The sequence below is a fragment of the Oncorhynchus mykiss genome, chromosome 6, assembly GCF_057628025.1.
Source record: "Oncorhynchus mykiss isolate SJ-2025 chromosome 6, ASM5762802v1, whole genome shotgun sequence".
Taxonomy (NCBI): domain Eukaryota; kingdom Metazoa; phylum Chordata; class Actinopteri; order Salmoniformes; family Salmonidae; genus Oncorhynchus; species Oncorhynchus mykiss.
In genome coordinates this window covers 38882096-38906037 of record NC_143027.1, presented here as the reverse complement: position 1 = coordinate 38906037, position 23942 = coordinate 38882096, and the positions used below count along the sequence as shown (strand labels likewise).

Below are 23942 nucleotides of genomic sequence, written 5' to 3'. Positions count from 1 at the left end.
TTAGAAAGATGGTGATGGGAATGTTTTTTTTTTAACTCCCAAGATAATATAATTTAGGAAATCCATTTCAAAGTCTTCTGATGGCAGAAAAAAATTATACAGTTACGGATCGGGAGGGAAAAGTGCTTTTAGTCAATCTTTGGGGTTAAAATTAATTTAAAAGCTCAATGTTTATTGCATTATTTGGGTTTACATTATAAAGTGCCTGCCTTTCAGCATGAAATGAACTGATGGCATTATATTACAGAAAACAAACATTAATTTAAGTGTATAAAATCTCATAGGTGCCTGTACGTTTATAGTTCTGTATATGGAAATTATCTGTAAAACAGTTTGAAGACAGATGTTTTCAGTTAGAACAGAAAGGTCCTAACCATGTAAGCAGAATTTATAATTTGTAGCCGAGTCCAGACCGGCTTATGTGACAGAACAAAGTCATGGAGAAACACATGCCCAGGACCTACCAACAGAAAAAACAAAATGAATGTGTTAGCCTACATGGTGTTATGGTATAGTAATGCAACACCATCCCAAATGGCACCCTATTCATCTGGTGAAAAGTAGTGCACTATATAGGGACTAGTGTGCCTTTTGGGACGCACACCATATTCCTTAAACGCTATTCAAGATGAGTAGTGTATTGGCCTCGCGCCTATACATTACTCATCTTGAATAGCGTCTAAGGAATATGGTGTGCATACCAAATGGCACACTAGTCCCTATATATAATCCACTGCTTTTCACCAGATGAACCCATGGACAAGGTGACAAGATGCTTCTGGTCTGGAATACGTTTTTTTTATTTTTTTTTACGTGAATGCCAATATAAACCTATCACCGACACCCTGTATTAACTAGCAGGGAAGCTGATCATACCTCGATAATGCAGAGCACAATCACACCAACACCGGTGACTAGGAAGTTCTCCTCAAACCACACCTTCAGCTTATTGTAGCAACCCTGAGATGAAGAAGAGAAAATATCCTTATTGAGTGACATCGGCTATGTTTTTCTACAGTATTGTAGTTCATTTGAGGCTTGTTAATCATGAGAGGATATTGTATATGTGATGTCATACGGCCTTCCAGTATACTGGCTTCTTGGGATCACATGGGCTCTCTCGGCAGCAGGACGGAGGCACTTTGTCCTTCCAGTCACTTGTGTTGTGGATCCCACAGCACTGGAACTAAATGTAATAGAATTGAGCATGAGAAAAGCAGCGTTATTTCATGTGCGTCATATTTCCACTCAATTTTGTTCAGAACTATGGCAGGGTGAAAGAGGGGTCATCCAAGTTTCATTGTAAAGTTTAAGTGTTTCTGAATTCACACTCACCGTGACCTGAATGACGTCCCAGTCGTCTGTGTTTTTTGTGGAATTCCCACCTTTAGTTAGCTCCCTGGATTTCCCCAGACTTTCTGTGAGATCCTTCTCTAGGAATCTGTCAATCTAAGCACACATATTCATTTCTTAGCAATATGAACGTCTCATAAAACACCATCTATCATCTTTGACCTTTCCTCACAACCCTGGCCCTCTCTCAGACTCCTGATTTTCCTGTTATAAGTCCTCATTAATGTATTAATGATCTCTTCACTTCATTTTCTCTCACCCCTTAACCTCCTACCAACATCTGATGGTGCACCTGCTTTATCTTACCTCTTTCTCATATACCAGCAGTAGACAGGCTACAGTCAGTTCCACCAACATCAGAATGAACAGCAGGATGAAAAACTGCAAACCAAGAAAAACGGAGTATATGCACATCCTTCTGGAAAATCCTTATGTTATCACGTTGCACTTTTAATTAATGATTGTACCTTGATCACTTAAAAATAGGTTATTTACGAGTTTTTGTAAGTCAGTTTAAAGCAAGGACAGTGAATGAAGGGACTGATGTCTCTGATGAATACAAAATAATGTAAAATATGTGAGACCTACAGTGATGAGGAGGCAGCGGTTCTCTTTAAGAGCCCCCAGGAACCCCAGGAAGGACACGCAAGTGATGATGATGCCGGTGATGAAGAGTGTGTTGGCCAGATTCAAGGTGGACAGGGTGGGGATGAGAGCAGAAACCTTGGTGTTCAACATCAGGAACACTCCAAAACCAAACACTGCCGTTCCACACATCTGACCCAAACACAACAACATGGCGTCAACATACATCATACAGAATTATGGTGTCATATGACGTAATTGTGTCCATATTAGGGCAGTCTCATCAGGACATGTCAGGCTTATCAGGAGGAGGCTGTCCTAAAATGCACCTTATACAGGAAAAATGGAAATTGAAATATTGAACATGGGCAGGGTTGCATTGGGTACGTAACTTTCTAAATGTAATTCGTTACTAGTCACTTGTCCAAAATTGTAACCGTTTTTGATTACTTCCCCCCCTTAACCTTGAGGCATTAGAAGAAGACAAAATGTATCTGTGAAACACATTTTATGTGTCATCATAGTGGTCTCTGACTAGTGGTCAGACTCGCTCAGGTGGGACAAACTTCAACTTGTGCCTTTTTCAATGCTGATTTGAATGTCATTGAGAAAACAGAAAGGGGTCAATGTATTTTTTTCTGAATTTAAAAGTAATCCAATAAGTAATCATGTAGTTCTTACGAAGTACTGTATCTGTTTATCTGATTACAATATTTTTGCTTTTCACGTGACCAATAACTGTAATGGTTTTTGTAATCAGATTACATGTAACTGATTGTATGTAATCAGTTACTCCCCAACCCTGAACATGGGTTTCAATCTCATTGAGGAAGTAAGAGTAGAAGGCTAATAGGTGAATGTTGGAGATACGTACAAAGCACAAGAAGTTAACCATACACATGGTGTATTTCAAACACTTGAGGCAATTTTGAGCCATTTCCCAGAAGTGCTTCCAGACCTGCAAAATAAACAAGAGACAGATAAACACATATTATGCCAATACATTAATGATAAGCTTGCCTTTAACACAGAGAACATCAGTGAAAACAGCAACATATACTACACAAATACACAGCAACAATTGTTAAAAATAGTAATAACATCACTTCTCTCTCCATCTGAAGATATTAGAAGGAACTGGGTACTGTTTGTGAGTGAGTAGCAAGGCCATCAAGTGTGACAGTGTGAGGAAATTAGCCTGCTGTATCTGGTTTACTTCCTTTAAATTTACACATGGGACTCGGCTGAACATTTTTAAATGATTTCATCATAGTTTTTAACATGTTTAGACCACTACAGTTTTGATTCCTATGGCAAACTCTGTAACGCTTCAGTTTTACAGATTGAATAGAGTCCTTATTCCTTGAGTCCTTATTCCTTGAGGAAAAATCAGTGAAAGTATACCAACATAAGTGTTTCGTTCCACTGCAGAATGGAAATGTGGGTGGAATTGTACACCCACTCAATCACAGGAGGCTGCTGTGGGGAGGACGACTCATAATAATGGCCGGAACAGAGATAATGGAATGGAATCAAACACATGGAAACCATGTGCTTGATGTACAGTACCAGTCAAAAGTTTGGACACACCTACTCATTCAAGGGTTTCCTTTATTTTTACTATTTTGTACATTGTACAATAAAAGTGAAGACATCAAAACTATGAAATAACACATGGAATCATGCAGTACCCAAAAACAAATCAAAATATATTTTATGTTTGAGATTCTTTAAAGTAACCACCCTTTGCCTTGATGACAGCTTTGCATTCTCTTAACCAGCTTCATGAGGTAGTGGAATGCATGTCAACTAACAGGTGTGCCTTGTTAAAAGTTCATTTGTGGAATTTCTTTCCTTCTTAATGCGTTTGAGCCAATCAGTTGTGTTGTGACAAGGTAGGGGGTGGTAAACAGAAGATAGCCCTATTTGGTAAAACACCAAGCCCATATTATGGCAAGAAAAGCTCAAATAAGCAAAGAGAAACGACAGTCAATCATTACTTAAAGACATGAAGGTCAGTCAATTCAGAAAATGTCAAGAACTTTTAAAGTTTCTTCAAGTGCAGTCGGACAAACCATCAAGCGCTCTCATGAGGACCGCCACAGGAAAGGAAGACCCAGAGATCCCTCTGCTGAGGAGGATACGTTCATTAGAGTTACCAGCCTCAGAAATTGCAGCCCAAATAAATGCTTCGGAGTTCAAGTAACAGACGCATCTCAACATCAACTGTTCAAAGGAGACTGTGTGAATCAGGCCTTCGAATTGCTGCAAAGAAATCACTACTAAAGGACACCAATAATAAGAAGAGACTTGCTTGGGCCAAGAAAGACAAGCAATGGACATTAGACTGGTGGAAATCTGTCCATTAGTCTGAGTCCAAATTTGAGATTTTTTGTTCCAACCGCTGTGTCTTTGTGAGACGCAGAGTAGGTGAACGGATGATCTCTGCATGTGTGGTTCCTACCGTGAAGCATGGAGGAGGAGGTGTGATGGTGTGGGTGTGCTATGCTGGTGACACTGTCTGTGATTTATTTAGAATTAAAGGCACACTTGACCAGCATGGCTACAACAGCATTCTGAAACAATACGCCATTCTATCTGGTTTGCACTTAATTAGACTATCATTTGTTTTTCAACAGGACAATGACCCAACACACCTCCAGACTGTGTAAGGGCTAGTTGACCAAGAAGGAGAGCGATGGAGTGCTGCATCAGATGACCTAGCCTCCACAATCCCCCGACCTCAACCCAATTGAGATGGTTTGGGATGAGTTGGACCGCAGCATGAAGGAAAAGCAGCCAACAAGTGCTCAGCATTTGAGGGAACTCCTTCAAGACTGTTGGAAAAGCATTCCAGGTGAAACTGGTTGAGAGAATGCCAAGAGTGTGCAAAGCTGTCTTCAGGGCCAAGGTCGGCTACTTTGAAGAATCTCAAATATAAAATACATTTGGATTTTTTTAACACTTTTTTGGTTACTACATGATTCCATATGTGCTATTTCACAGTGATGTCTTCATTATTATTCTACAATGTAGAAAATTGTAAAAATAAAGAAAAACCATTGAATGAGTAGGTGTGTCCAAACTTTTGACTGGTACTGTATTTGATATCTTTCCACTAATTCCACTCCAGCCATTACCATAAGCCTGTCCTCCCATATTAAGGTGCCACCAACCTGTGCAATGTGCCTAACCCAAATGACACTTATCCTCTGACACCATGCTGTGTCTGTGATTATTAGCCATATTTAAATGTACCTCACTGAGCCAAACAACCTCTAAGGCTGAGTTTGCACAGGCAGCCCAAATATATTTTTTTCACTAATTGGTCTTTTGACAAATCACATGAGATCTTCTAACGTCAAATCTTTTTCAGAGCTGATCTGATTGGTCAAAAGACTAATTAGTGAAAAAAATATCCGAATTTGGCTGCCTGTATAAACACAGCCTAAGAATCCCCAAACTTCTTCATCTTTCTTGTTATATGATTTTACTGGAGAAATGTTGTTTTTATATTAAATATACATGTTTTCAATACATAACACTCCCAACATTTAATTTGAGATTATTCTCATAGGTTTGAGAATAATCTAGCGGAGGCGGCTGAGGGGAGGACGGCTCGTAATAATGGCTGGAACAGAAAGAAAGAAATGGCATCATTGATACTATTTCGCTTCAGCCATTACGACGAGCCCTTCCTCACCAACTAAGGTGACACCAACCTCCTGTGCTTTTCATATACACATGACCAATTTCTCTTATCCCTTGATGTCTATTAGACTAGACACATCACTCACAACAATCTAAAGACAATCAAATGTCGTCACTCTTTTACAGGAAATGAAAGATAACTTCTCATTTAAATGAATACAATTGAGACATTGTACTTACCTTGTCAGTTGAAATAGTGATACAAGTTTTAATCAAGCCCGATACCCTTTACAATCCGTTGTGTAGAGGATGTACTGCACCTTTGACTTGGCTGTACTGGTACTTCCTGTTCTCAATTCATTCTACTTCCTTATTCTAGGGTATATTATGGTAAATCTATACTGAGAACTTGTGCAGGGCGTGCATTTCAAAATAGCACTGAGGGGAAAGACAAAATGACAACTTCTGTTACGCATTACCTACATTCCAGAGGAGGCTGGTGCGAGGAGGTTTGGGAGGAGGTGCTCATTGTAAAGGCTGGAATTAAATTAATGTTGTTTCCATGTGCTTTATGTGTTTGGTACCATTCCATTTATTCCATTCCAGCCATTACAATGAGCTCATCCTCCTATAGCTTCTCCCACCAGCCTCCTCTGCCACGTTTATCAAAGATGTGAACCCTGTTCTCCCTTACTCTGAGGGAAATTTGGGCCTGTTGTTTTCTACCATAAAAAAACAATGTTCATAAGGTCCCACAGTTGACAGTGCATGTCAGAGCAAAAACCAAGCTATGAGTTCGAAGGAATTGTCCGTAGAGCTCTGAGACCAGATTGTGTTGAGGCACAGATTTGGGGAATCGTACCAAAACATTTTCTGCAGCATTGAAGGTCCACAAGAGCCCAGAGGCCTCCCTCATTCTTAAATGAAGCAGTTTGGAACCACCCAGGCTCTTTCTAGAGCTGGCCACTCGGCTAAACTGAGCAAACGGGGGAGACAGGCTTTGTATCAGGGAGGTGACAAAGAACCCGATGGTCTCTCTGACAGAGCTCCAGAGTTCCTCTGTGGAGATGGGAGAACCTTCCAGAAGGACAGCCATCTCTGCAGCACCCCATCAATCAGGCCTTTATGGTAGAGTGGCAAGATGGAAGCCACTCCTCAGTAAAAGGCACATGACAGCCCGCTCTGAGTTTTCCAAAAGGCACCTAAAGACTCTCAGACTATGAGAAACAATATTCTCTGGTCTGATGAAACCAAGATTGAACTCTTTGGCCTGAATGCCAAGCGTCACGTCTGGACGAAAGCTGGCACCATCCCTACGGTGAAGCATGGTTGTGGCAGCATCAAGCTGTGGGGATGTTTTTTAGCAGTAGGGATTGGGAGACTAGTCAGGATCGAGAGAAAGATGAACGGAGCAAAGTACAGAGAGATCCTTGATGAAGATCTGCTCCAGAGCGCTCAGGACCTCAGACTCGGGAAAAGGTTCACCTTCCAACAGGACAACAACCCTAAGCACACAGCCAAGACAATGCATGAGTGGCTTTGGAGCAAGTCTCTGAATGTCCTTGAGTGGCCCAGCCAGAGCCCGGACTTTAACCCGATCGAACATCTCTTGAGAGACCTGAAAATAGCTGTGCAGTGACGCTCCCCATCCAAGCTGACAGAGCTTGAGAGGATCTGCAGAGAAGAATGGGAGAAATTCCAAAAATACAGGTGTGCTGAGCTTATAGCGTCATACCCAAGAAGACTCAAGACTGTAATCGCTGTCAGAGTAGGTTATTTACTCAGTCAAAGTACTGAGTAAAGCATCTGAATACTTATGTAAATGTGATATTTCTAAAAACCTGTTATTGCTGTGTCATTATGGGGTATTGTGTGTAGATTGAGGGGAATTTTTTTTTTTAAATCAATTTTAGAATAAGGCTGTAATGTACATTTTTTTGGGGAAAAGGTCAAGGGGTCTGAAGACTTTCCAAATGCACTGTACATCCAGAATGACACTAAGAGTAAAAAGGTGTTATGCACATCCACATTTTTATTGCGAATCTATGGTTTAATAGACAGGTATGAGCAGTCAAGAATCCAGTTGATTAATGTTAATTTACCTGTGGTTTTGAAACAATCACAATAACATACATACATATTAGTCTCTAAGGTGCAATTCATCCAGAATGAAATTAAAACACAAAAATACAGAACGATTGCTCAAATTCACAGGAGGCTGCTGAGGGAAGGACGGCTCATAATAATGGCCGAAACGGAGCAAATGGAGTGGCATCAAACACATGTAAACCGTGCGTTTGATGTATTTGATACCATTCCACTAATTCCGCTCCAGCCATTACCATGAGCCCGTCGTCCTCAATTAAGGTGCCAGCAACCTCCTGTGCTCAAATTACTCAAAGTGTCAATAGCAACTGTTCTTGCCAATCTATTTTGTTAGATACCTGGTCATATGCTAAGTACTACTACTCATAACATTACTTCTCTCAGAAATGTCAAATATAAACCCCAGAGGGGCCTTATTGCTATTATAAACTGGTTACCAACGTAATTAGAGCAGTAAAAATACATGTACCCGTGGTATACAGTCTGATATACCGCAGCTGTCAGACAATCAGCATTCTGGTTTATAATTACTCTGCGTTGAGTCGTGCATAAGAACAGCCCTTAGCCGTGGTATACTGGCCATATATCACCCCCCCCGTGCCTTATTGATTCATTATATACTGGGTGGTTCGAGCCCTGAGTGCTGATTGGCTGACAGCCATTGTATATCAGATCATATACCACGGGTATGACAAAGCATTTATTTTTACTGTTCTAATTACGTTGGTAACCAGTTAATGAAAGCAATAAGGTACTCCGTGTTGCGTCCTGCATAGAAAGCCCTTCGCCATATATCACACCTCCTCGGGCCTTATTGCTTAAATAAACAATCAAACAAAAACTAAACATGTGAAGGAAAACGATATCCTTATTACATCTACATTTTAGTCATTTAGCTGACGCTATTCTCCAGAGCGGCTCACAGTGAGTGCATCGCAATGCTCTCCCGTGGGAATCAAACACACAATCCTGGCTTTGCGAGGGCCGAGCTCTACCAACTGAGCCACAGGACATCACTACATCTTTGAGAATTTTAATGTATTAAAAAGCTCTACATAAATTAAATCTATTGTTATTTTGTCTCCTGTTAAAATGATATCCTGTATTGTGTAATAAGCCAGTTGAAAGTCATGGGTTCTCCTTTCACTTGTAACCATATCCATTACGACTGAACTGGCAGAAGATGGGGATGGTGAAACACATGCAAATGAACTGCAAACAAGAACAAAAACATGTTTTGGATACATAGTCAGCACATTCTAACTCAGACCAAAGTACATACAGACTAAGGAAGAGGAAACAGGCTGGTGGTAACCATAAAAATAATGACCGCTTGTATTTCTATAGTAATTACAGTGGGGCAAAAAAGTATTTAGTCAGCCACCAGTTCTCCCACTTAAAAATGAGAGAGGCCTGTAATTTTCATCATAGGTACACTTCAACTATGACAGACAAAATGAGGAAACAAAATCCAGAAAATCACATTGTATGATTTTTTATGAATTTATTTGCAAATTATGGTGGAAAATAACTATTTGGTCACCGACAAACAAGCAAGATTTCTGGCTCTCACAGACCTGTAACTTCTTATTTAAGAGGCTCCTCTGTCCTCCACTCATTGCCTGTATTAATGGCACCTGTTTGAACTTGTTATCAGTATAAAAGACACCTGTCCACAACCTCAAACAGTCACACTCCAAACTCCACTATGGCCAAGATCAAAGAGCTGTCAAAGGACACCAGAAACAAAATTGTAGACCTGCACCAGGCTGGGAAGACTGAATCTGCAATAGGTAAGCAGCTTGGTTTGAAGAAATCAACTGTGGGAGCAATTATTAGGAAATGGAAGACATACAAGACCACTGATAATCTCCCTCGATCTGGGGCTCCACACAAGATCTCACCCCGTGGGGTCAAAATGATCACAAGAACGGTGAGCAAAAATCCCAGAACCACACGGGGGGACCTAGTGAATGACCTGCAGAGAGCTGGGACCAAAGTAACAAAGCCTACAATCAGTAACACACTACACCGCCAGGGACTCAAATCCTGCAGTGCCAGACGTGTCCCCCTGCTTAAGCCAGTACATGTCCAGGCCCATCTGAAGTTTGCTAGAGAGCATTTGGATGATCCAGAAGAAGATTGGGAGAATGTCATATGGTCAGATGAAACCAAAATATAACTTTTTGGTAAAAACTCAACTCGTCGTGTTTGGAGGACAAAGAATGCTGAGTTGCATCCAAAGAAAACCATACCTACTGTGAAGCATGGGGGTGGAAACATCATGCTTTGGTGCTGTTTTTCTGCAAAAGGACCAGGACGACTGATCCGTGTAAAGGAAAGAATGAATGGGGCCATGTATCGTGAGATTTTGAGTGAAAACCTCCTTCCATCAGCAAGGGCATTGAAGATGAAACGTGCCTGGGTCTTTCAGCATGACAATGATCCCAAACACACCGCCCGGGCAACGAAGGAGTGGCTTCGTAAGAAGCATTTCAAGGTCCTGGAGTGGCCTAGCCAGTCTCCAGATCTCAACCCCATAGAAAATCTTTGGAGGGAGTTGAAAGTCTGTGTTGCCCAGCAACAGCCCCAAAACATCACTGCTCTAGAGGAGATCTGCATGGAGGAATGGGCCAAAATACCAGCAACAGTGTGTGAAAACCTTGTGAAGGCTTACAGAAAATGTTTGACCTCTGTCATTGCCAACAAAGGGTATATAACAAAGTATTTAGATAAACTTTTGTTATTGACCAAATACTTATTTTCCACCATAATTTGCAAATAAATTCAGGCCTCTCTCATCTTTTTAAGTGGGAGAACTTGCACAATTGGTGGCTGACTAAATATTTTTTTGCCCCACTGTATATTCCTATGCTGGTAATCACATTGACCCAATTTAGAAAAGACGTAGAAGGTGATGTTTCCTGTACCTGTAGAATGAAAAGGGAGACGACACCTGCTCCAGTGCTTAGAAAGTTCCTCGCAAACCAGTTCCTGAGCTTCATATGGCAGCCCTGAAAGAGACAGAGGTCATATTGCTGTGGCTGTTTTTGATACTTTTTTATTTTATTTTTGTAAGATGAAAATCTGCATCCAAAATGACACCCTATTCCCTTTTATAGTGCACTACACATGTCCAAGGCCCATAGGGCTCTGGTCAAAAGCAGTGCACTATATAGTGAATAGGGTACCTTTTGGGATGTTGACACAGAAACAAGCACACCTCCTGCCAGTTAGGTTGGGGGATGATGTTACAGGGGTTTTTGGTACAACAGGAGAGGGGCACGTTGCCCTCCCAGTCTGCCACGCCGTGGACCCCACAGCACCTGAACTAAACACAGCAAACCCACTGGGTTACCACCCTGTAACAACATTGTCCAGGCAAGCAGAATGGAGAAATGTATTGGAATGTTATTGAGGTCTAGGTACAGCTTGTATTATGTATACAGTGCGATATGTATGAATTTACCGTTATACCTACTGAATACTCACAATATGTTGGACCACATCAAAGTCCTCTTTAATGGTTAAGTTCCCCTCTGACGTAGAATTCTTGTATGTCTCCAAGCTACGCATCAGGTCTTTCTCAAAGAAATTGTCCATCTGTATTGCAAACAGGTCACATGTTTACATGACTTCTACCAGCACCATTACCTTTATTTAGTCAATAGAAGTCATACGGACAGCAGAGAACCCTTTTAGATGTTTCTTACCTCCCTCTCGTACACCAGAAACACACAGGCCATGGCCAGCTCCACCAGCATCAAGATAAACAGCAGGATGAAAAACTGCAATTACAACGGATCCCGGATTACTCATAGACCATGGGCGCGTCCCAAATGGCACCTTTAGAGAGCACCACTTTTGACCGGGGGCTATAGAGTGCCATTTGGGACACAGACTTACTGTGCATGGTCCCTGACAAATGACCTAATAAAAGAAAGAAAGAAAGAAAGAATATGTGTGCAGACTCACAGTGATGAGCATACAGCGGTTTTCCATCAGGGCCCCCATGATTCCCAGGAAACATACACACGTCACAATGGTACCCGTGACTATCAGGGTGTTGGCAGGGTATATGGGCCAGAAGGATGTGATGAGGGAGCCAAATCTAGAGTGCATCATCTGGAACTCTCCAAAACCCACGATGAAGGCACCACACAACTTGGAAGACACAAGTGTAAAAGGCTTACTTTGGGGTCAAAAAGGGGAATACATGATCCAGTTGATCTCTCAAATTGTTGACATGAAAATGTTTAAATTACTTAGGAAAATCATTTGTTTTGGTGACAGTATAGTATCGGAATAAAGAAAGTATCTTGAATAAACTGATGTTTATGCTTTCATCCCCTCTACAGGCTGAGTTTGATATTACTGATGTCATCACGTTTTAGAGACCATAAAGAGCATGATAACCTACCCAGCAGATGAAGTTGAGGAAGGTGACAAAACCTTTCAAGCAGTTCACACAGGGACGATTCATATTTCCTTATGGTGATGATCCCATCGACCTGAAGAAAAACACACAATTCAATATCATGTTGAACCGTTAGTGCTTACTGTTCATTTGATTGATAACAGGATGAGGGAGGAGCTAAACGGTGTGAATGTCACCAGCCAGACCGCATTCAAAACCATGTCTGAGGATTTCACTGTTTTCCAAACGAAACACCTGACAAGCACTCTTTCAAAGAAGACTACCTCAAAAATCAATCGAGGCTCAATAACATTTTAATCGATGGAATTGAGAACGTAAAGACTGAAGCTTGGCATGACACAGAATTCAAGGCCAATAAACTCCTGGCAGATCAACTCAAACTGGGCCCTAAACTCATCGAGATGGAGAGGGCACATATGAATGGGAATTTCTTCCCCGATGAACGGCCCAACCCTCCCCCCCATGTGACTCAGCTATAGTCCACTGATTTGACACACACGCATACACACCACACCCATATTTACTCTACTTTGTTCATGTGTTTCACCTAACCACATGACCCAAACAAAACACATTGCTCTAAATGTCATAACCCTCTGAGGTCTTCAGTGGTGTTATGTGGACTGTGTCAATATGCATTCCATAGGAAGTGCACCCGAACTAACAAAACTAACACAAATGTATGGTTGTATTGGACATGTAAGGCATGAACTATATTTAACCTTCATTTAACTAGACAAGTCAGTTAAGAACACATTCTTATTTCTAATGACGGCCTACCAAAATGCAAAAGACCTCCTGCGGGGACGGGGGGCCTGGGACTAAAAATAAAAAATAAATATAAGACAAAACAGACATCACTACAAGAGAAACAACACAACACTACATAAAGAGAGACCTAAAACAACAACATAGCAAGGCAGCAGGCAACACATGACAACACAGCATGGTAGCAAAACATAACAACAACATGGTAGCAACACATCATAGTGGTAGCAACACAACATAGTGGCAGCACAAAACATGGTACAAACATTATAGGGCACAGACAACAGCACAAAGGTTAAGAAGGTAGAGACAACAATACATCACACAAATCAGCCACAGCAGTCAGTAAGTGTGTCCATGAATGAGTCTATGAATGAAGAAACTGAGAAAAAACTGTTCAGTTTGAATGTTTGTTGCAGCTCGTTGCAGTCGCTAGCTGCAGCGAACTGAAAAGAGGAGCGACCCAAGGATGTGTGTGCTTTGGGGACCTTTACCAGAATGTGACTGGCAGAACGGGTGTTGTATGTGGAGGATGAGGGCTGCAGTAGATATCTCAGATAGGGGGGAGTGAGGCCTAAGAGGGTTTTTATAAATAAGCATCAACCAGTTGGTCTTGCGACGGGAATACAAAGACCATCAGTTTACAGAGGATTATAGAGTGCAGTGATGTGTCCTATAAGGAGCATTGGTGGCAAATCTGATGGCCGAATGATAAAGAACATCTAGCCAGTCGAGAGCACCCTTACCTGTCGATCTATAAATAATGTCTCCGTAATCTAGCATGGGTAGGATGGTCATCTGAATCAGGGTTAGTTTGGCAGCTGGGGTGAAAGAGGAGCGATTACAATAGAGGAAACCAAGTCTAGATTTAACTTTAGCTTGCAGCTATGACATGTGCTGAGAGAAGGACAGTGCATCATCTAGCCATACTCCCAAGCACTTGTATGACGTGACTACATCAAGCTCTCAACTATCAGCGGTAGTAATAACACCTGTGGGAAGAGGGGCATTCTTCTTACCAAACCACATAACCTTTGTTTTGGAGGTGTTCAGAACAAGGTTAAGGGTAGAGAAAGCTTGTTGGACACTAAGAAAGCTTTGTTGTAGAGCATGCAACACAACATTCGGAGAGGGGCCAGCTGAGTATAAGACTGTATCATCTGCATATAAATGGATGAGAGAGCTTCCTACTGCCTGAGCTATGTTGATGTAAATTGAGAAGAGCACGGGCCTAGGATTGAGCCTTTGGGTACTCCCTTGGTGACAGGCAGTGGCTGAGACAGCAAAGTTTCTGACTTTATACACTGCACTCTTTGAGAGAGGTAGTTAGCAAACCAGGCCAAAGACCACTCAGAGAGATACCAATACTCCTTAGCTGGCCCACAAGAATGGAATGGTCTACCGTATCAAAAGCTTTGGCCAAGTCAATGAAATTAGCAGCATAATATTGCTTAGAATCAAGGTCAATGGTGACATCATTGAGGACCTTTAAGGTTGCAGTGACACATCCATAACCTGAGCGGAAACCAGATTGCATACCCAAGAGAATATTATAGACATCAAGAAAGCCAGTCAGTTGATTATTGACAAGTTTTTCCAACACTTTTGATTTTTTATTTAACCTTTATTTAACTAGGCAAGTCAGTTAAGAACAAATTCTTATTTTCAATGACGGCCTAGGAACAATGGGTTAACTGCCTTGTTCAGGGGCAGAACGACAGATTTGTACCTTGTCAGCTGGGGGATTCGAACTTGCAACCTTTCGGTTACTAGCCCAATCCTCTAACCACAGAGCAAAATAGAAATAGGCCTATAACAGTTAGGATCAGCTCGATCTTCCCCTTTAAATAAAGGAGCTGGCTGCCTTCCAAGCAATGGGAACCTCCCCAGAAAGGAAAGACAGGTTAAAAAGGTTGGAGACAGGCTTGGCGATTTAAGGGGCAGCAACCTTAAAGAAGAAAGAATCTAAACCATCTGCCCCAGATGTTTTTGGGGGGTCAAGTTTAAGCAGCTGCTTTAGCACCTCAGACTCAGTGACTGCTTGCAGGGAGAAACTTTGTAGCGGGGCAGGGGAAAAAGAGGGAGAAGCATCGGGGATAGTCACATTAGAATGGGTGGGAGATGAGGAAAAAAGAAAAAAGGGGGTAATTGGATCCCTCTATCGGCCACCCGATTCTGACATTAGTAGTTTCATTGTTATCCTTACAAGAACCTTGGATTTGATTCATAATGAAGATAAAAATGTGTTTTCTATTTGGTTATTACAACATAAATGTATTTAAAATTGAGAAGCACTCACTGACATCTGACTTTTTGAATACTTTAGACTCCAGATTGTCACACCCTGGTCAAAGTATTTTGTGTTTATCTTTATTTATTTGGTCAGGCCAGGGTGTGGCATGGGTTTTTGTATGTGGTGTGTATGTATGGGGATTGTAGCTAGTGGGGTGTTCTAGCTAAGTCTATGGCTGTCTGAAGTGGTTCTCAATCAGAGGCAGGTGTTTATCGTTGTCTCTGATTGGGAACCATATTTAGGCAGCCATATTCTTTGAGTTTGTCGTGGGTGATTGTCCTTAGTGTCATTGTTCTGTGTTAGGTTACACAAGTATAGGCTGTTTCGGTTTTCGTTAAGTTTATTGTTTTGGTAGTGTTTGTGTTTAGTGTGTTACTTCATTAAACATGGATTGCAATAGACACGCCGCATTTTGGTCCGACTCTCCTTCTCATCAAGAAAACCGTTACAGAATCACCCACCACAAAGGGACCAAGCAGCGTGTCAACAGGCAGGAACAGCCCAAAGTGGAGTACAGTATGGACTATACTTCTTGGGAGGAGATAGACAGGTGGGCGGTCGACCCAGGGAGAGTGCCGGAGCCCGCCTGGGATTCGATGGAGCAGTGCGCGGAAGGATATAGGAGAATGGAGTTTGCGAAGCAAGCAAGGCGGCGCGGACGGAGGCCCCATAGTCAGCCCCAAAAATTTCTTGGGGGGGGGCTCAGGGAGAGTGTGGCAGAGTCAGGAGCCAGACCTGAGCCAACTCTCCCTGTTTATCGTGAGGAGCCAAGGAGGAGACCAGAACCAGAGCCGGTGTTGGAGGTGAGCGAAACAGAGACTGTGAAGGAGTTAATGGGGAAATTGGAGGAGAGAGAAATGAGGGAGTTGCTGTGTTGGTGTTTTAAACATGGAATTCGCCCGACGGAGCGTGTCGGGGATTTGATGGCACCTGGGTCAGCGCTCCATACTCGTCCTGAGGTGCGTGTTAGTCGGCTGGTGAAGATGGTGCCAGTCTCACGTACCAGGCCTCCTGTGCACCTCCCTAGCCTTGCACGTCCTGTGCCAGCACCGCTCTCAAGATCTCCAGTACGCCTTCACGGTCTAACCCATCCTGTGCCACCTCCACACCCCAGCCCTCCGGTTGCAGCTCCCCGCACCAGGCTTCCTGTGCGTGTCCTCGGCCCAGTACCACCAGTGCCAGCACCACGCATCAGGCCTACAGTGCGCCTCGCCTGTCCAGCGCTGTCGGAGCCCTCCTCCTCTCCAGCGCTGTCGGAGTCTCCCGCCTGTTTAGCGCTGTTAGAGCCTTCCTTCTCTACAGCGCTGCTGGAGTCTCCCGCCTGTTCAGAGCTGCCAGTTAGCATAGAGCTGCCAGTTAGCATAGAGCTGCCAGGTAGCATAGAGCTGCCAGTTAGCATAGAGCTGCCAGTTAGCATAGAGCTGCCAGTTAGCATAGAGCTGCCAGTCTGCATAGAGCTGCCAGTCTGCATAGAGCTGCCAGTCTGCATAGAGCTGCCAGTCTGCAAGGAGCTGCCAGTCTGCAAGGAGCCGCCAGAGCTGCCTGTCTGCAGGATGCCGCCAAAGCTGCCTGTCTGCAAGGAGCCGCCAGAGCTGCCAGTCTGCAAGGAGCCGCCAGAGCTGCCAGTCTGCAAGGAGCCGCCAGAGCTGCCAGTCTGCAAGGAGCCGCCAGAGCTGCCAGTCTGCAAGGAGCCGCCAGAGCTGCCAGTCTGCAAGGAGCCGCCAGAGCTGCCAGTCAGCAAGGAGCCGCCAGAGCTGCCAGTCTGCAAGGAGCCGCCAGAGCTGCCAGTTAGCATGGAACAGCCAGGGCCGCCAGTCAGCATGGAGCAGCCAGGGCCGCCAGTCAGCATGGAGCAGCCAGTCAGCATGGAGCAGCCAGTCAGCATGGAGCAGCCAGAGCAGCCAGTCAGCATGGAGCAGCCAGAGCTGCCAGTCAGCATGGAGCAGCCAGTCAGCATGGAGCAGCCAGAGCTGCCAGTCGACCAGACTCTTCCAGAGCTGCCAGTCGACCAGACTCTTCCAGAGCTGCCAGTCGACCAGACTCTTCCAGAGCTGCCAGTCGACCAGACTCTTCCAGAGCTGCCAGTCGACCAGACTCTTCCAGAGCTGCCAGTCGACCAGACTCTTCCAGAGCTGCCAGTCGACCAGACTCTTCCAGATCTGCCAGTCGACCAGACTCTTCCAGATCTGCCGAAACCGCCAGCCAGCCAGGATCTGGTAGATTCATCAACCTGCCTGAGCTTCCTTTCACTCCTGAGCTTCCCCTCAGTCCCGAGCTGCCTCAGTCCCGAGCTGCCCCTCAGTCCCGATCTGCTCCTCAGTCCAGTGGGGTTCTGGGTGAGGACTACTAGGCCATGGTCGGCGGCGAGGGTGGACTATCCAGGGACGCGAGGAGAAGGGACTAAGACATTGATTGAGTGGGGTCCACGTCCCGCGCCGGAGCCGCCACCATGGACAGACGCCCACCCGGACCCTCCCTCTTGTTATGAGGTGCGTTCGGGAGTCCGCACCTTAGGGGGGGGGTTCTGTCACACCCTGGTCAAAGTATTTTGTGTTTATCTTTATTTATTTGGTCAGGCCAGGGTGTGGCATGGGTTTTTGTATGTGGTGTGTATGTATGGGGATTGTAGCTAGTGGGGTGTTCTAGCTAAGTCTATGGCTGTCTGAAGTGGTTCTCAATCAGAGGCAGGTGTTTATCGTTGTCTCTGATTGGGAACCATATTTAGGCAGCCATATTCTTTGAGTTTGTCGTGGGTGATTGTCCTTAGTGTCATTGTTCTGTGTTAGGTTACACAAGTATAGGCTGTTTCGGTTTTCGTTAAGTTTATTGTTTTGGTAGTGTTTGTGTTTAGTGTGTTACTTCATTAAACATGGATTGCAATAGACACGCCGCATTTTGGTCCGACTCTCCTTCTCATCAAGAAAACCGTTACACAGATATCTGTATCCCCTCATCTATAAGCCCACAAGAGAGACCAGTACATCTGTCATCCTTATTGATACTATTTGTATAAAGTCTTTGAATAATGTGGTATACTTTATACAGGTATACTTTATACTGACATTTTCTGAACACTTCCCAATTGTCCACTTCTCATTGGCAGCTTGAAATAAACAGATGGGAATGATTGGTAGCATTACATGTAGAATATTTAACTAAAGTAATTGTAAGCGCTAACATAAAATGCAAATTAATTACTTAAAAATCATACAATGTGATTTTCTGGATTTTTGTTTTAGATTCCGTCTCTCACAGTTGAAGTGTACCTATGATAAAAAATTACAGACCTCTACATGCTTTGTAAGTAGGAAAACCTGCAACATCGGCAGTGTATCAAATACTTGTTCTCCCCACCGTATATACACACACATATATTTAAAAATAGATATATATTTTCCTTTATTATTTTCCGCTAACCCAACAACCCTTCCCCTAATTGGAGTAAACTAATGAACAACAACACTAAGGCTTATACACACTATATACATTTGACAGACACAATGTATTTTACAATAGTTATATTTGGTTTGTTTTTAGTCCGTCCTCTGACCTTCTTTTCTTTTATTTGCCATATATCTTTAATTGTGCTGTTTCACAAAAGTTCTGAACCTACATACATTTCACAGACAGATCATTTTACATTTGTTATCTTATTAATCCCATCCTTCAGCTCCATTCAACTCCTCCCATCTATCTCTCAACATCATCCATTTTGGATTTCTATTTGCCATATATTTTTCAACTGTGCTGTGATGCTTCACAAAAGTTCCAAACCTTTCTATTCTCATAGTTTCTACAGATATAAATGAAAGATAAAATGTTTTGCTAAAAGTATTATTCAAATTATTGATCGATTGACTATGTCTTTTCAAATCACCCACTATTGCGATCTGCAGCGTTAGCTCCAGGTAAATGTTGAAATTCTTCAGCCATTTCTGGACCTGTGACCAAGAACAAGATACATATGGACAGTACCAAAATAAATAATCTAATCACTCTGTCTCTTCGCAGCAAAATCTGCAGAGCTGGGAAGGTTGTATCCCCCATTTATATAACATTCTATTGGTTGCAAAAATGTTGTATAATAATAAAACAATTATAGATTTTGAATCTGGCGTCATTTTGCATATCAGTTCATAAACCATGTGCCATGGAATTGGTACATCAACTATTTTTCAATCTATATAGCACAGCTGTCAATTCTTTGGTCCGTATATGAAACTGGTATATACTTTTATTTATCACAATTTTCTTTAACTAATTTTGGTCTTTAATGCACGACCAACATACAAGTTCCTTACTTTCCCCCCTTCCACCTGCCTCAATTTACATTTCCATATATTTTTGTTAGCTGCATGTGTGACATAACTCCACCAGTCCTCTTTATGATATTGTTTACACAGATTATACCTTTTTTACATTTTTTATAAAAAAAATCATTTTTATTTAATACATTTGTATATTTGAGTTTAACCACAATATTTGTTATATTATTTGTTCAGGCTTTTCCTTAGTTAAACCACATAAGAGAGGAGCAGAAAGGTTCTGGAAACATTGGTTTACATCTGGTCTCAAAGAATTCTCAGTAAAAAAAAAAAAAATTGTAGAAAAGGTTTCTCACAAATCCCTCTCCTTTGATTTCTGAAAATTACTTCAGATATCCCAAAAATATATTTTACTAACAAATTCCAAGAATCCTTAAATAATATAAATTCTACTTGGAAAATCATGAATTAACTGTTGAATAAGAAAAAGGCACCTACAACTATCCCATCTCAATGTATTGATGGAAATAATATAAATTCTACTTGGAAAATCATGAATTAACTGTTGAATAAGAAAAAGGCATCTACAACTATCCCATCTCAATGTATTGATGGAAATAAGACCTACAGTGATCCTGATGTTATTTCATGTGAATTTAATAACCTTTTTGTGAATCTGGGTTCCTCCGTCAAATAAAATTGAAAATTGATGGAAATCCCTTGGATTACATTTCCCTTCTCTGCTTCAATTTGATCCTCCTGAGGTAATGGAGGTGTAAAGGTAATTGGTAACTTAAAGATATCAGCTGCAAGCCATGATGAGATTGGTGCCTCTTTGGTGAAATCAGCGTCTTCCTCGATCACTGAGCCTCTAACGTATACATTCACCAAATCTATGCAAACTGGTACGGTTCCTATAGATTTAAAAATTGCCAAAGGTTTATAAATCTGGGGATCCAAGATCTCTGACAAATTATCGCCCAATATCTGTACTACCATGTTTTTCTAAAATCATAGAAAAACATGGTGTATAAGAGAATGTTGAAACATTTAAATCAACAGCATTCTATATGAGCACCAATATAGTTTTCGCAAAAACTACTCCACAGATATGGCTCTTTTGCAACTTGTGGATAAAATATTTACAGCCCTTAACAACAATGAAAGGAAAAGGAAAGGGGGATACCTAGTCAGTTGTACAACTGAATGCATTCAACTGAAATGTTTCTTCCACATTTAACCCAACCCCTCTGAATCAGATACATTCTTGGCATCTTTTTAAATGTATCCAAAGCGTTTGACAGGATTGATCATGAAATATTACTTTCTAAATTGCATTATTATCGTTTTCATTAATATACATTTTATTATATTATATCGTTATGTTTATGATAGAGAACAATTTGTTTATGCAAACGGCTGTGCATCTACCAGGGCCAAGATATCATGTGGCGTCCCACAGGGTTCAATAATTTAACCTTTGTTATTCCAAATCTATATCAATGACCTTGCTGCTGTGACTTCTACCGTACTTCCCATTCGCTTTGCTGAAACCAATTTGATTTTATCACACACAAATTTTGATTCACTAATTAATGAAGCCAACTCTGGCATAGCCACATTTTCTGAATGTTTCAGGATAAAAAATTACCTTTCAACTTTAAAATATCCAACTTTATTGTATTCAATAGTAAGAATATTAAGTATTGTAAAAAGAGAGCCAGAATCTCAGCTGATGGGAATGAAATGGAACACTAGATTCATTGGAGTTCTAATTGATAAAAAAATATCCTGGAAAGATCATATTAAAAAATTCTGCAGCAAAGTGATAATCTGTTGGTATCATCAGAAAGATTAGTGGTTTGGTTCATAAGGCTCGCTTCCTAACTCTATACTACAGCTTAATTGGCCCATATCTCATTTACTGTAATATTGTCTGGGCCAGTACATATAACTCCTACCTACAAAGTACTCATACAAAATACATTTGCAAGACTAGCCACCTCTAATTACTTAGCTCCATCTGCAGCCTTTGTTTAAGATACTCAACATCTTGTCTATGTAAATCAAGTCATATTTGTCACATGTACAACCGTACTGTGAAACGCTTACTTACAAGCCCTTAACCAACAATGTAGTACAAGAAAGAGAGTTAATAAAATATTTACTAAAGTAAAATATCGAATCAATCAAAATGTAACACAATAAATGTACATAACAATAACAAGGCTATATACAGGGGGGTACTGGTACCAAGTCAATGTACAGGTTAGTCGAAGTAATTTGTAAAGTGACTATGCATAGATAATAAACAGAGAGTAGCAGCAGTGTAACAACAAAGGGGGGAGAGGGGTTAATGTAAATAGTCCAGGTGCCCATTTGATTAGTTGTTCAGCAGTCTTATGGCTTGGGGGTAGAAGCTGTTAAGAAGCCTTTTGGTCCTAGACTTGGTGCTCTGGTACCGCTTGCCGTGCGGTAGCAGAAAGAACAGTCTATGACTTAGGTGACTGGGCTTTCCTCGGACACCGCCTAGTATATATGTCCTGGATGTCAGAAAGCTTGGCCCCAGTGATGTACTGGGCCGTACGCACTAGCCTCTGTAGTGCCTTTACGGTCAGATGCCGAGCAGTTGCCATACCAGGCGGTGATGCAGCTGGTTAGGATGCTATCGATGGTGCAGGTTGTTGTCCTGGGACCACTTTGCCTGGTCTCCAACCTCCCCCCTATAGGCTGTCTCATCGTTGTTGCTGATCCGGCCTACTGTTGTGTCGTCAGCAAACTTAATGATGGTGTTGGAGTCGTGCTTGGCCACGCAGTCACGGGTGAATAGGGACTGCAGGAGGGGACTAAGCACACGCCCCTGAGAGGCCCCAGTGTTAAGGATTAGCGTGGCAGATGTGTTCTTGCCTACCCTTACCACCTGGGGGGCGGCCCGTCAGGAAGTCCAGGATCCAGTTGCAGAGGGAGATGTTCAGTCCCAGGGTCCTTAGCTCCCTCAATAACTTGATGACGTTAGTGTACGCCAATTATGAATTTTAAAAGACAAATACTCATACCTCCCAGACAGTTGACCTAAACCACTCAAAGGATTCTTCCAAGTTTATTTTGAAATCCATCTATATAACACAGTCTTGTGATAACCTTCACCCTATACACTGTCGCACCTCACATAGTCAATTCTCTATCAGATACATAGGTACCATACTCTGGAATTCTTATCTTCACATTGCCAAAACCTCGTCATCCCTCAATAACTTCAACCGAACACTGGGGGTCAGCCTGATGAACCAAACTACTCAGTAATCTCCTCCATATAGCCCAACTCTCTCACACACATTTCAACAAAACATACTTTTTTTTGTGATTGCTGATCGGTTCATTTGTACATTTATGATTAGTGGGTTTTGGTATCTGTTTTAAAGCTTTTTTTTAACATTTTTGTTCTTATGTATTGTATACTGTTTTTTTTTTGTAGTGTGGTTTTTATATAATCCCGTGGGCTTCCAACCACACCTGCATGACTTTAAAAAAATGTTTTATCTATATTATTGTTGTTTATCACTTATTTTCTTCGGTGCAAATAAATGAAACAGGATACAAAATGTCTAATCCCGCTTTAGAGTAGGAAAGCAGTTGATTCAAGTGACCATGACTACTCCTCATGTCTGATGGTTGAAGTGTTGACAAGACAGCACTGTTTGGTATGACAACAATGAGCACGGTGCCTGACCTATCCAAACATGTTATAGCCCCACTCCTATGCAAAGTATTGTTCTAAGCACATTTTCTATTTCTATCTACATTTAAATTGCCATCGAGACTTCCTATTCATTGCAGGATTTACCATTACAGAGCAATGACTAACAATGACACATTTTCAGAGCTTTGTTGCAGTTCTTTTAAAGTCTAGATATACTTTGTACAATAAGATATTTTTTCATCTACTTCAAATCTAAATAATTGTGCTGATTTTAAATAACATAACTTTTAAACATCTCAGTAAATTCTACAGTAAATCACCGAAGAGGACACAGTACCTTACAAACAAAGTGATCAAAAGTAATCCACAATGTTCCCTCAGTTAAAACAGCAGATATAATACCTGTGTACCATTGGTGTGACACTGAACCTTCTGGGTGTTGAAAGGTAAGGGCTGGAGCCTGGTGGCATAAGAGTCAAAAAGGGAACAATGCGGTTAGCAGACTGACACCTAAGTGTACTACCTGACAGACAGTAGAGCCCGCCCCACTATACACAGCGTCAAAATGTTTTAAGTTACAACAAGTAAATGCCAGAACAATGAATAATGAATAGACTGTATGCAAATACTGTAGATGGCAAGGACCTGCCTTTTCTATACATTTACAGAGTTTGAGTGGACTGGAAGGAGTCCCTTTCACCTGATCATCTACTGGATGCCAGATGATCTACTGTTAACAGAAACACCAGTCATCGTCACCTCCCGTCCTTGGCTAAAGAGTTA

General features: G+C 41.9%; 2 protein-coding genes across 5 annotated transcripts; both read right to left on the bottom strand.

The window, feature by feature from the left end:
• Positions 1-111: 111 nt before the first annotated feature.
• cd53 (Leukocyte surface antigen CD53) lies at positions 112-6264 on the bottom strand. 2 transcript variants are annotated; one of them, NM_001165182.1, is given in 9 exon segments: positions 112-460; positions 877-960; positions 1079-1186; positions 1336-1366; positions 1369-1449; positions 1660-1734; positions 1942-2130; positions 2813-2896; positions 5830-5959. In NM_001165182.1, coding segments are annotated over 6 exon segments (471 nt in total). In that variant the 5' UTR covers positions 2876-2896; positions 5830-5959; the 3' UTR covers positions 112-460; positions 877-960; positions 1079-1154.
• Positions 6265-7601: 1337 nt separating this feature from the next.
• LOC110525902 (leukocyte surface antigen CD53) lies at positions 7602-23684 on the bottom strand. Of its 3 annotated transcripts, none has more exons than XM_021606400.3 (8): positions 23570-23684; positions 12116-12206; positions 11671-11859; positions 11409-11483; positions 11188-11298; positions 10919-11026; positions 10626-10709; positions 7602-8907 (listed from the first exon to the last, which is right to left on the bottom strand). In XM_021606400.3, exons 2-8 carry the CDS (start codon positions 12176-12178, stop codon positions 8839-8841), a joined length of 699 nt encoding a protein of 232 aa, XP_021462075.2. In that variant the 5' UTR covers positions 12179-12206; positions 23570-23684; the 3' UTR covers positions 7602-8838. The 3 variants fall into 3 exon arrangements, with proteins under 3 accessions (XP_021462075.2, XP_021462074.2, XP_021462076.2); XM_021606399.3 differs by having other exon boundaries at positions 23562-23680; XM_021606401.3 differs by having other exon boundaries at positions 23497-23647.
• Positions 23685-23942: the final 258 nt, after the last annotated feature.